Raw genomic sequence first — 13,365 nt, 5'->3', positions numbered from 1 at the left:
ATTGTTTCTCATCTTAATGTTTGTGACTAATTCTGGATGAACATGCCAATATTCTGCACTGGACTGATCCCATTCATGCATTCTCTGCCACCATTTTGTTTGGGGAATTTATCCTAATCTGCCCGAAAGGAAAACATTCATCAGCCTTGCTGTGTCTTTTGACGGCTTTTTGTTTTGTCACTTTCCTCCCCTTTTGGCTTACTCTGCTCATTGCATATATGCTTAGTCTTCACTAAGACATCTCAGGCTGGAAGTGGACATTTTGGTCTTTGTATAAGACACTATCTACACTTTGTGAATGTTTCCTAATGGGCTTCCGACAATTGTTCTGGACAAAGTTTTGGATTAGGAAAACAGGATGTAGCCACACAATGACTATGAATGTTGCTGGAATAATAATATCATGGGTTCATTAAAAAATAATAATGAATAGACATTGATTGCGGATGGCAGGTCAATGTTCCAGTGTGCAGAAGGGTCCCAATGCTCCACCGCCTCTCTTACAGAATTGTGTTGTGAGTTGTGCTTGCAAACTGAGTTCCAGTGGCATGTGCCGTTCCTCACTGAGAAGGTCAGTCAAGGTGGACAAGGTTCCCTGCCAGAAAACATGTGCACAACTGGCTTTCTCTCACAGTAGGCAACCACATATATGTATTGGGCTAGTTCTGAGGCTTGCTCTCAGTTCATCCTGAAGGCAAGGTAGGGCCATTGCTCCATGGCTGACCATGTATTTTTTTAACTAAATGGCAGATTAACAAGTAGACATATAAACAAAAAAGCAAAGAAAAAACATACATAAAATGCAAACATACTAAAAATTTAAAGACTATATCATGCAAACAGTAAAAACATTCAGACCTATATTCTAAACAATGACATAACTACCTAGTACTCCACTAAAAAGATAAAAAATAAAGATTAATAAGTTTCATTCAGCCAAGTGTCCCCCATGATCCTATATCTGTGCTTTTTATTTTCCCGCCCCAAGTGCAGTACCTTACATTTCTCCATGTTGAAGTTAATTATTCCCTACAAAACCCTAAGATGGGGTTGTCATAAGTCAGAGTCAATTTGAAGGCCCATAAAAACAACAACAAAAGAGGAAGCAGCAATTTCCCCTACACACACACACACATTTGTAGGGAATTTCAGAGATAATGGGCCACCATTAGAGCAACACTAGCTGCTTTGAGCAACATGCGCAGATGGAAATGTGACTGCAAACTGTATACTGCTGGCAGTGGGTCACAGCAAATTCAAGAGTTGTGTGCCTTCATGTCATTAGTGACATATGGTGACACGAAGGTGCACCTATCATGTGGTTTTCCTAGCAAGATTTAGACTGGGTTTGCCTTTGCATTTCCCTGAAGCTGAGAGAGTGTGACTTGCTCAAAGTGACCCAGTGGGTTTCCATGGCTCAAGGCAGATTTGACCCCTGGTCTCCAGAGTCATAGTCCAATGTTCAAACCAGTACGTTACATTGGCTCTCAGATTCAAGAGTGGGGAGGTGCAAAAACAAAAGTGAATGTTTCCCCCTTGCTTATACCAATATGGAAACTGTAGCTGCATTGGACATCCTGAAGGTGGAGTGTTTATGCAGAAATTTGGCTCATAACCTGTTCTGGCAGAAGAGTCTTGTAATGGAATGTGTTATGGTATTATCTTTTAATCAAACTATGTTACACATGTGTTTGAACTGATTTAAAGTAATGTCTTCATTGGATTCTTTAATGTTTCTTTATATATTATATTATATTATATTATATTATATTATATTATATTATATTATTGTTTTAGCTACACTTTTGCCACTTGGAGTCCCATATTGGGAGAATGGATTAAAATTGAATAAAGTAAAATTAAATTAAATTTGTGGTGGTGCTGGAAAGGGTCTTCTGCTGAGTTGGGTGCCATTATGGTGTTAGGGCAATATGTGGCCTACATGTTCCCCATCCTCTGCACTAGAACTCCATGCAGCCCCTCCAACATTTCACTGATGAAAACTGGAACATGTGCAGCCAATAAATAATAATAGTAATAATAATAATAATAATAATAAAATTTTATTTCTATAAACCTTGGAGTGTGATGTTTGGCAAAGGTTATTAATGAGACAGAACAGACAACCTAGGGCCCGGGACAGACCAACCCAAAAGAGTGGGCTGACAGCGGCCTGTTTCCCTCCAGAGGTACACCACAGCAGCCAAATGGTGCTGCGTCCCTCCGGACCAAAAAGAACTCAGAAAAACCAGGTTCTTTTTGGCATGTGGGGATGATATCAGTGCACCATTGGTACACTGTGATGCATCCATGATGCAAGCATGGCACCCAGAGGTGTGGATGCGGTGCTGCGCTAGTGTCATACACATGCGCCACGTATGGACAGTGCCATGTAAAGATGGTGCCATACATATGTGTTAGGGTTCTGGAGCATGCAGATGTTGTTGTTTTACATGAGCCTACTGGAAAGGGCAAGGTTCTACATTCTCCTTTCTCCCCTGCAGAGCTGAATACAAAGTGTTTTTGCACTTTGATCTCAGTTTGCAGCAACTGATAAACAAAGAGCGAAAGTAGGAGAAAGAGAGAGAAACTGGGACATTTTAAAAGCATCTGAAAAATTGGATGGCAGAGGATTAATTGGAACTGTCAAACTGAGGGGCTTGGAGGGTATGTGCATAGCAAATGTATTCTTTAGTTCATTAATGGAGGTTACCAAGGCTCCTTGAAGGTAGGAAGTTTAAAAACTCTTGCTTTTCATTTAAGAAAAATGACATAAGAATTACATTGGTGGCTCTGAAGCTATTTCTGATGAAAGCATTTTGCTGAAAGCAGAGGATGCCCTGCCAACAAGAATGTCCTTTCATACTTGCCCCATATTTATTTATCCTTTCTGAATGGGAAACAAAACATCAGGCCAGTCAGACAAAGAGACTTCTGATGTTTTTGTGATGTCGGTGAACACCATCCGAGCTGCTTTTAACTTTTCCCATTGTAAGGGGGGGGAGGGGGGCTTTGGAAAGGGAAAGAGAATGAACATTAAAGGAACTGATTTGGATCAAAACTTCAGACTAAGCAAGAGCAGTTTTTTTATTAGGGTTTTATAGTCATGTTTGTGAAACATTACAAATTTAGTACAAATACAAACATTCATATAGTGGCTTGTCACCATTTACAATGAAGTTTCAATAGGATATAGAAAATAAGGGCACTGCCTTTCCAAATAAGAATGAAACAGCCATCCAGAGGCATATGGATTTTCAGCAGATACTTTGCTAAAAACTGCAAAGCCTTTTTAAGACAATGCCTCCAACAAAAAGCCCTATTCCTACAAACTGGACATGGCCAAATCACATTGGTCATAGCCCCAGGCCTCCATTTGTACCAATTGTGTCACATTTTCACCACAGTCAATGGCTCCAGTGCAACCTTAGTATGTATAATTGATTTCTTCCTTTTTATTCTGGCCTCTATTTTCTTCCTCGTTGCCTGTTGTCAGTATCAAATTTTATATGGCAAGCTTCCAAGGGCAGGAGTCTCACCTTTCCTAATGTGTAAACACCATGTATATTGTTGTTGCTATTATTGTTATCATTATTCCTATTTAAGACTCATAGGAACTATGACGTTCCATCCTCTTTCTTACCACCGAAGTATCCTTGTCAAGAAAGCAAAGTAAAGGCTACTGCAGCATTTCGGAATGCAATGTGCTTCGTTTATTTATCCATTGGGGGAAGCGGTTTGGTTTGCTAAGTAGCTGGTTCTTGCAACCATCTTCTCCCTGGCCCCAAGCATCTCCAGCTGAAAAGACCATAAAACCTGCTAAAACAATATTTACAACTCTGTCTGCAATATGCAACTGTATTTATAGCCCTGGGTCAATGCTGACAAATAGAGATGCCTAATTATTTCCCAAGAAAATGAAGGCAACAACCAGGGAGGGAGGAAGGGAGGGAGGGAGGAAAAACGGAATCAATGTATGTACGCTTAAAGAGGGAACATGTTTCCCCAGGCACAGTCTGTAGGCAATTGAGTGGTGCTGTAAATGGTTATGTACATACCAGATGTAAGCGAGCATTAAGGGGAAAGTGGGGCGTATTTGGTAAGAGGCGATGCTCCAAGTCTTGAACGGATTTGCCGGCTCGGATCAATCCACCAGGCCCAGATGGTTCTTGTTGGGATTAGCATGACAAGTTCAGCCTGGCTGCCAAATTAGCTGCATTTTTGGCTGGGAACAGCTCTGCTCCAAACCGGGAACAGAATCCAGAAGGCCTGACATCTATCTATCCATATATAATTTTATTTTTCCTTCAGCCCATGTAGCATTCACTCTTCACCCTTTCCTTCATTCCACGAATGATACACGTAGCATCTGGGCAAAGGAAAGAGACCTACAAGGATGGATTTGAAAGCTTTAGGAAAATGGCATGGTTACAGACGGAAAATGGTTTTCAGAAACAAGTGCTGAATGTAGTTCAATTGGTTTAGCAAAAGGCTGTCAGGTGTAGATGTATATTCTGGAACAGAACTGCATATTTTGAGAGCCACCATCTAGACGAATCCAGACCATCAACCATGTTCCAGTTAGGAGCAGCAAGAGAGAAAGGTGGGATTATCTGGGTTATTTGAAAGGGATAAAGCAGAATCCTAGCAGATTTCCCCATCTACTGATTTATTTGCTTATTGAAAAATGCTTGCATCCCACCTCCAAAGAGTTCAATGTGTCTTACAGTTCAAGAGCAAGTGGACTATTAGTGGTGCAGATGTGGGAATCAAAATGCACATCCCTAGCACACACTATTATAATAATAAGTCTTGAATTATCTTTGAACCATAAAATTCAAAGTAACAATTAATCAATAATGGCCTTTCTTGTAATGAGCAACTGGGTTTTGGGTTGTTTGTTTTTTGTAATGATTCATCCAATGGGTGGGAAAGTAATGGGGGGTAATGAGAAATGTTTTCTAATTTTTTAAACATTATTTTTAAAGGCATTTTCATTGGGCTTTTTTCTTTTAATTTTATGATATTTTATTAACAACCCACCAGCCCCAAAAGTAATGAAAGTAGTGAGAAAACAGTTAGCAACCCGATTTAGCAATATAATTGACTTTTAAAATACTGTAATGAGTGATAATGGCAATTAACTTTTCAAACACTTTAACAATAAATAGCAGGAATGAATTATTTTTCAAAAAGAAACTTTCCAAGCCCTCTTCTAGAATTGTCTTTGATGCTTGGCAACTCCACTGCTTTTGACATCCCAGTAAAACCAGAAGGATATTCTGTTTTCTATTGATGGGTGGCAAACTTTGTGTTAAGCTTTGTGGACCACAACTTGCATAGACCTGGGGGCCTTTCACACAATATCACTTATAGCACTGTGATTCTACTTTAACTGTCATGGCTCCAGCCTATTGAATCCTGGGATCTGCAGTTTAGGAAAGCTATTTAGAATTGTCATCCATAGATAGGGTTGCCATAAGTCTGGACCTCCAAACCGGGACAAATGTAGGACAAATGTAGGACAAAATTTTCAAATGTAGGGCACATTTTTTAAAAATGGAGGGCATGCGAAAAAAATTGATGGTTTTAAAAAAATGTTACTATAAATGCATGTTTCTTAGGCATGATCAAAATGGAGGACATTTGGGCATTATTCCTAGACAGATAGCAGAAATGTACTTTCCCTTTCTGGCCACCCCCCTCCCCCATTCCAAACAGCACATTTGGGCATTGAACATGGCTTTACTTAACATGGCCTGTTGCATATTTCAGAGGCTTATTCGATAACCAAACTCTTTGGGTTTCACACTGAACATGCTATGCATACTGAATATGTCAAAGTGGTTTAACAAGAAGTGGGTTTGCCCTCGGATTCAACTGTACTTCTCAGAAGTGTGTACTTGGTCAAGGGACTTTGGTTTTTTTTCACTGCGCATGAGTTTGTAAAAATCAGAGCAACTTACATTGGTCGTGCCTCAGAAGCTGGCTCATTTCATCATCATCATCATCATCATCACTATCCTCTTCCTCCTCCTCCTCTTCTTCCTCCTTGTCCTTCCTCCCTCCCTCCCTCCCTCCCTCCCTCCCTCCCTCCCTCCCTCCTCCTCCTCTGCCTCCCGGGCCCAAGCGGAGGAGGAGGTGGGTGGCTGCCTTGGCGCGCTCCCCCCCCACCCGCGCGCCAAGGCAGCAGGCAGGCAGCCACCCACCGCCTCCTCCGCGCTTGCCTTGGGCCCAGGAGGCGGAGGCAGAGCCAGAGGAGCAGGAGGAGGCAGTGGCTGAGGGCCCGCCGGCTGCATGAGCAGCCGTGTGTGGCCAGAAGAGAAGGAGGCGGAGGAGGAGGAGGTGGGTGGCCATGGGCGGGGCAGTCCCGCCTTTGGCGCAAAACCGGACCGGGACCGGAACTGGAGCGCCAAAAGCGGGTTTGCCCCGCCTAACAGCGGGATATGGCATCCCTAGCCATAGAGCTCTGAGGCCTTAACCAAACAACCAATCTCAGGATGCCATAGGATGCAACCAAGATAGTTAGAATAATAGTGTTATATTTGTATAGTGGGGATGGACCCCTGCTGTGGACAAGAAAACAAATGTGGGGCCAAACAGACAGGCCAAAATAAAGCTGCTTCAGGTCACTTTGAAAGTATGCTGATATATGACACATGCATCTTAAGAGGCCAGAAGCTGCGCCAAAGCTGCGCTTCAGTCCATAGGACTGAAGCACAGCTTTGGTGCAGCTTTTGGCCTTTTAGGATGCATGCATCTTTTAAACAGCATACCTCCAAAATGACCCGAAGCAGCTTTATTTTGATCTGTCTGTTTGGGCCCTAAGTCGATTTTTTAAAGAGGCCATATACCCCTGTGCCATTAAACATAACCTATAAGGCATTTCCAATTTATGGCAACCCTAAGACAAACCTATCATAGGGTTTTCTTGGCAAGATTTGTTCAGAGGAGGTTTGCCATTGCCTTCTCCTAAGGCTGAGAGAGTGTGACTTGCCCAAGGTCATCCAATAGGTTTCCATGGTCAAGCAGGGAATCAAACCCTGTTTTCCAGCATTGTAGTCCAACAATCAAACTACAACATCATGCTGGCGCTTGAGCATAATTGAGACATGCAGAAATGGTGCAAGTGAAATTTTTCCCTGCATAGAAATAAAAAGATAGGGAAAGCTCTGCTCATTTCATTTCTAGATGCGATGAAACATTTCATGTCTGAATACTTCAGAAGGCTGGTTTATTGTTGTGCTGATGCACTCTTGTAATATTTTTCCCCACTAAGCCTTTCCTGAAAGGAGGAATGGTTGAGCTACCCATGGGCTTGATAGGACGGGAAAGTTTAGCTGAACTGCAACTTCTAGCATTTCCCAGCATTGGCTGTGCTGGCTAGGGCTGATAGGAGCTGCAATTCAACCACATATTGAATGTCATATAGTTTCCAGGTCTACTTATTAGATTCTACTGTTTGCAGGTTTTGACATGACAGAACTATATATCGAATCCATTTTTATGTTCAGTTCTTACGTATTTTTGTTGTATTGCTTCAAGTAATTTCTGACTTATGGCAACCTAAGCTGACCCTATCACAGGGTTTTCTTGGCAAGATTTGTTCAGAGGGAGTTTGTTTTTGATTTCCTCTGACATGGAGAGAATGTTATTTGTGAAGTCGAACGCTTTCACGGCCGGCACCCATAGTTTTTTGTGGGGTTTCGGGCTATGTAGCCATGTTCTATAAGAGTTTATTCCTGACATTTTAATGGCATCTGTGGCTGGCATCTTCAAAGAATGCTGACCTGGAAGAGAGTGGGGTATATATATACTGTGTGATCCTGGATAAGGGGGAGTGATTCCTATGTTAATCTGTGTATTGTTCTGTTGTTGAATGGCAAGGACTCAGGATAGGAGGATATGCAACAGAAGATTAGTGTCTGCTAACTGGTGATCATTGTCTGCTGGGACACTAATCCTCTTTGCATATCCTCCTATCCTGAGGCCTTGCCGTTCAACAACAGAACAAAGATTGACAGGGGAATCACTCCTCCTTACCCAGGATCACACAGTCTGTGTGTGTGTGTGTGTGTGCACACACACACTCTTTTCCATGCCAGCATTCTCTGAAGATGCCAGCCACAGATGCTGGCAAAACATCAGGAATAAACTCTTCTAGAACATGGTCACATAGCCCAAAAAACCCACCAAAAACTAAGAATGTTATTTGCCAATAGATTTCTATGGCCAAGCAGAGATTCAAACCCTGATCTCCAGAGTCATAGTTCAATGCTCAGACCATTACATAAAGCCTTCTACTTTTTGGTCAGTTTGTGTTCACATCTTCTGTTTGAGTGGCTGCACCTTCGTATCATGCCATCTGTTTAGTGAATATCTTTCAAACAGTTGTTTCAAGAAGCAATTTTGGAAAAAAGAAGTTCAGACCTTTTCAACTGACGTCTGCCTTCCCAAGTCTCATTTTGCTTTGCTGGGTTCAAAGACTGCTAACTCTGAGTTGTTATCTTGAAACAACAGTCCCTTCCCAGTGAATCGGGTGTGCTAGTAACATCCCACAGCTGACTCTCTTGAGTCATCCTCAAGTTACTCGGATTTCTCCAGGGAAGTCCTCACTCCACCCATTTCTGGGTAGTCAAGATAAGAACTCTGCTGCCATACATGTGATTTCTTACCCAGAGATGAAAGAAAACTAAATTTAAATCCCCTGACTGGAATCCCCAGTGGCTCATTGTTAACTTTATTTGGGGCTTTCCATATTTAATGCAATGGGTTGTCAATGGGCTACTATACAGCTAAGCTAGCATGGCTAGGATCACAGTAGGCTGACTTAAAAGGCTTTGGATGATATGCTTCTTCCTCTCTATCATAATTCTTCTTTAAACCTGACATGACAAGGAAGAATTCAGAATCATTTACTGTACAGTTGGCCCTGCATACCCACATTTTTTAATCCACAGATTCAAGCATCCATGGTTTGAAAATATTTAAAAATAATATAAAAAGAAAATATTTTAAAATAATATAAATTCAAAAAAGCAAGCCTTGATTTTGCCATTTAAGATAAGGACACCATTTTACTATGCCATTGCATTTAATAGTTGTCCCTGCATATCCCCATAATTTTTTTATCCACAAATTCAAGCATTCATGGTTTGAAAATATTTAAAAATAATATAAATTCAAAAAAACAACCCTTGATTTTGCCATTTTTGACAAGGATGCCATTTTTCTATGCCATTGCATTTAATGAGACTTCAGCATCCACAATTTTTGGTACCCACCAAATCCCAGTGAATTTCAAGGGCCCACTGTACTTTAATTGTGGTTTGAAATGTTGTCTGAACCTGGGCAAACCATACTTGACCTCTTAACTATGCTTAGTGGAAACCTGTGGTTTATGAAGTCAATAATTCATTTCCATTTGGCATAGTTGACATTAACCAGGATTGTGCTGGGAGAGTTGCAAGTAAATTCTTAAGTGATTTTTAGAAGATAATTCATCAGTAATTTCTTAGAAGAAATGTTTTGCCCTTAAAAGTTAGTCTGCATTTTGTTTTTTAATCTGCACAGAATATACATGCCGACAAATGTATAGCGGTAATTGGCTTCAAAAGTATGAGATTTCAAAGATAACTTTACGATTCTATGATTCTATAATTATGGGCCAGAGCAGATGAGCAGGAAAAACCGGCACGATCCCGCTTTTTCCAAAAGCGCATCAAAAGCTGCATGGCCTGCTCCCAAGGTGGGCTGAATACCCATGCGCAGACCTTATGGTGTGGCATCCAGCAATGCCGCTGGATAATATTATTTTGGGTTGCCTGTCAAACATGCATGCCAACCATGCATGCAAGATAGGCCATTCATGAAGGTTATAATTTGTATCTGGCTGTGTAAAGACAGTAGGTTACAGAGTCATCATTGCCTGTAGATACATGGACTCATCTTTTCTGTTCTACCATTGTCTCTGACTGAAATGGTTTTGTAGGTGAGGTGTACTGCTGCAAAATGTGATGCTTTCCATAGTGGTAGAACTCAAAGATATAGCAATGTTAGTCTGTAGAATCCGTATGTAGAGAGATCTTGTAGCACCTTTGAGACTAACTGAAAGAAAGAAATTGGCAGCAAGAGATATGCATTAATGCATCTGAGGAAGTAGACTTAAGTCTATGAAAGCTCATGCTGCCAACTCCTTTCTATCAATTAGTCTCAAAGGTGCTACAAGATCTCTCTATGTGCTGCTTCAAAATGTGTTTAACTAAAGTCCATACCAGGATAGCTAAAGGTAATATATGAACAACCACCATGGGCAAATATGGTGCTAATACTTGTGGAGTTTGCCACATGACTGATGTTTCTAGAAAAACAACAATCTATTACTAGAGGACAGTCAAGACATAGAGCATCTGCTCCTCCCTTTGGTGGATTGCCAGCATCCAGGATACCAAACGTTCAGGAAGGGAGTTTCTTATCTCAAGTTAGAGAAGGCTGAGGAGGTGAATAGTTAAAGTTATACGGCTTCATCCAGCTTTGCAGAAGCCATGATTGGCATGAAGATAGAGAGAGAGTGAAAAAAGAAAAATATGAAAGCACCAAATGTTCATACAAGGAAAGGATGCAAAGGGATCTCCAGACACTTCTACACATATAGCTTTTCTTTTCTTAAGAAAAATCATCCTCACCCACCTACTATGGTCTGTCCCGAATCCTGTCCCCACTTAACCCTAATCTTGTGGAAAGCTTCTGAACCACACAGTGTTTGACATGTAGAACTTGCTTTGAAAAATTTTGAACCCAAACTCTCAAGCACCTAGGAGACGGCTAGTCCTTTGGTGTCATTCCATAAAACCTCTTTCGGCTATACAAATAGAAATTGTGTTCTGTATGAATGCTTTTTTCCACACCTGCTAGTTCTTGAGGTGTTTTTCCTAACTACGTTCCCATCATTTCAGTAGCAGCTGGAGCTGCAGCCACAGCCATAGAAGTTATGTCTTCCTTAACTTGATGTTGTCTTAAGAGGACAGAGGGCTGGGTTTTGTCAATGGTGATGAAGATCCTGGACTGTACTCAGCCACAGGCACAGCCCACAGCAATATGCCAGGAATGTAGCTTTAAAAATGGAGGAAAAGCTAAAGCTGGCTGTCTACCAAGGACAATATCATGCAAGATATAAACACAAGGCCTCTGTCTCAGGTTCAGTCTGGCCAACTTGACAAAAACCAAGACAGGCGGTTGTAAAGGCTAGAAGAAACTCCCATAGGGTGCAGCTTATGTAGTTGGCTAATACTGATAGCAGTGCTTTTATTGCCCCAATAACTTGGTTGTTGTAGTGCTGTAAGTGTAGAATACAAAGGAAGCCCAACAAGGATATGAAAAATTAGCATGGAGGATTTTGAAGTGACACTGATTACTTTAGCAGTTAATTCTCTTTTCATATATATATATATATATATATATATATATATATATATACTGTATATATATATATCTCAAAAGGAAAGCCCAGATTGTCAACATTCAAGTTGTGAATACTAATAGTATACTAATAGTCATCTGGCACTGAGACATCTGGCACTTGACATGTTACAGGTTCCCAATATGGAGGTGATTTTCTCTCACAAGCTGTAGTTTGGAGCTTACACACATGATTCCTGATGTACAAGATGACTGATAGGAGGGATGGGAAGAATATTAGAATATATTTGAAAAATGAGTTTCTCAAGTGTTGAGAAACTCCAGTAAGAAGAATCCTGGACTGATGAGAATCTTCACAGTGCAGGACTTAGTCTATGCAAAATTTGGAAGTGGCATTTTTTCACAGAAAATGTTCTTTACTCTGCAGAAACACTGTGTGTATATTTTGTGCATAATATGAATTGGAAAACTGCACTGTTTTTGACAACTTCCTTGCAGTAGGGAGAAAATTGCTTAAAATACTGATTACTTCACAAAAAAGGATAGTGATGAATTACATCCCTAAGCTGACCACTTCCCTGCCATTGACTTATCCATCTTCCTCCATGTAGTAATTTTCTAATGCGTTTCAGTCCTTAGCTATACCAGATCTAGCAAACTGACAAAATGCAGAGAGGTGGTTTCCTTTACTGTTTTAGGTTCTTCCAGAAAACTCAAATTCAGAGTGAGGAATGCTCACAGGATTTGTGTAATGAAAAGTTCTGATTCATCCTGCAACTTTGAGGCAAATACCAGATTCAGACAGTCTGAAGGACACCTGCTTGCCAGCTCAAAGAACAAATGTTAGTAGAGTTTCTAGTCTAGTTATGACAGCCAGTTGTAACTTTTGTCTCTTCTCTTTGGCACATCTAGGAGGCTCTCTCAGTGGTGAGTGAAGACCAGTCCCTCTTCGATTCCACCTACGGAGCTGCTGCTCACCTCCCCAAAGCAGACATGACAGCCTCAGGGAACCCTGACTATGGGCAACCGCACAAAATCAACCCTTTACCTCCCCAGCAGGAGTGGATCAATCAGCCTGTCCGAGTCAACGTTAAGAGAGAATATGATCATATGAATGGATCCAGGTGAGGAAGTCCAAATGTTTTTTAGGATGTGAAACAGGATTAGTTGGTGCAAATTTGGAGGGTCAGATGACTGGATATGAGATGCACATGGAGAAGATTCTGACTTTTTTTGGAGGCCAAGTTAGAAAGTTTTGTCCCAAAGCAGTTTTTCCCAACCTGTGGGTCGGGACCCCTTTGGGAGTCGAATGACCCTTCCACAGGGGTCGCCTAAGACCATTGGAAAACACATATTTGCATGTAGCAATGAAAATAATTTTATGGCTGGGGTTCACCACAACATGAGGAACTATATTAAAGGGTCGCAGCATTAGGAAGGTTGAAAACCACTGTCCTACATATATATGAGTCACTTAAGGAATCCTCCCATACTTTTTCTTCTACTACTTCTTCTTAAAAAGGCACTACAGTTGAAATGCCAATCATTGTAGACCTGTCAGACCAATCTAAATTGGAGAATGTTAACAGAATGAACAAGTGTGATTGCTGCAGTGTGTAGAATGCTGCTATTCAAGGTTCTAGCCATTCCATCCCTCCCATTTTTTCTGCCCTTTACCCAACAGTCAACCAGCATTCCATGACCATTGAGCTTGCTGGTTCTCATTGGGCCCTTTTAACCATTTAGAACAGTTTGTTTGTTTCTTTGTTTTAAAGATCTGGAGTTATTCTATAACCCACCCAAACTTGTGTTGACCTCCAGCTTGGGCGATAAACAGTGATACTCCCAGTATGAACATAGGATTATGGTTTTATTTCATGGAAAGTAGTGTGCTGTAATGGTTATGGTGCCACACTGAGACTTGAGTCTTATTCAGGCATTACAGTC

The 13,365-nt window shown here is 41.1% G+C and overlaps 1 protein-coding gene across 3 annotated transcripts in view; it reads left to right on the top strand.

Annotated features, from left to right (window-relative positions):
- Window positions 1–13,365, top strand: part of FLI1 (Fli-1 proto-oncogene, ETS transcription factor) — a 108,899-nt gene that overhangs the window by 40,185 nt on the left and 55,349 nt on the right. For all 3 annotated transcript variants that reach the window (XM_089537659.1, XM_089537658.1, XM_089537657.1), the window contains exon 2: window positions 12,331–12,542. In XM_089537659.1, coding sequence (XP_089393785.1) covers window positions 12,412–12,542 — 131 coding nt within the window. In that variant the 5' untranslated portion in view covers window positions 12,331–12,411. The remainder of the gene's footprint in view (window positions 1–12,330; window positions 12,543–13,365) is intronic.

This window comes from Sceloporus occidentalis, unplaced genomic scaffold, assembly GCF_023333645.1.
Source record: "Sceloporus occidentalis isolate IW3139 unplaced genomic scaffold, rSceOcc1.0.p SCAF_9, whole genome shotgun sequence".
NCBI lineage: Eukaryota > Metazoa > Chordata > Lepidosauria > Squamata > Phrynosomatidae > Sceloporus > Sceloporus occidentalis.
Note: the sequence above shows the minus strand (reverse complement) of the source record. Positions and strands in the feature narration are given on the sequence as shown.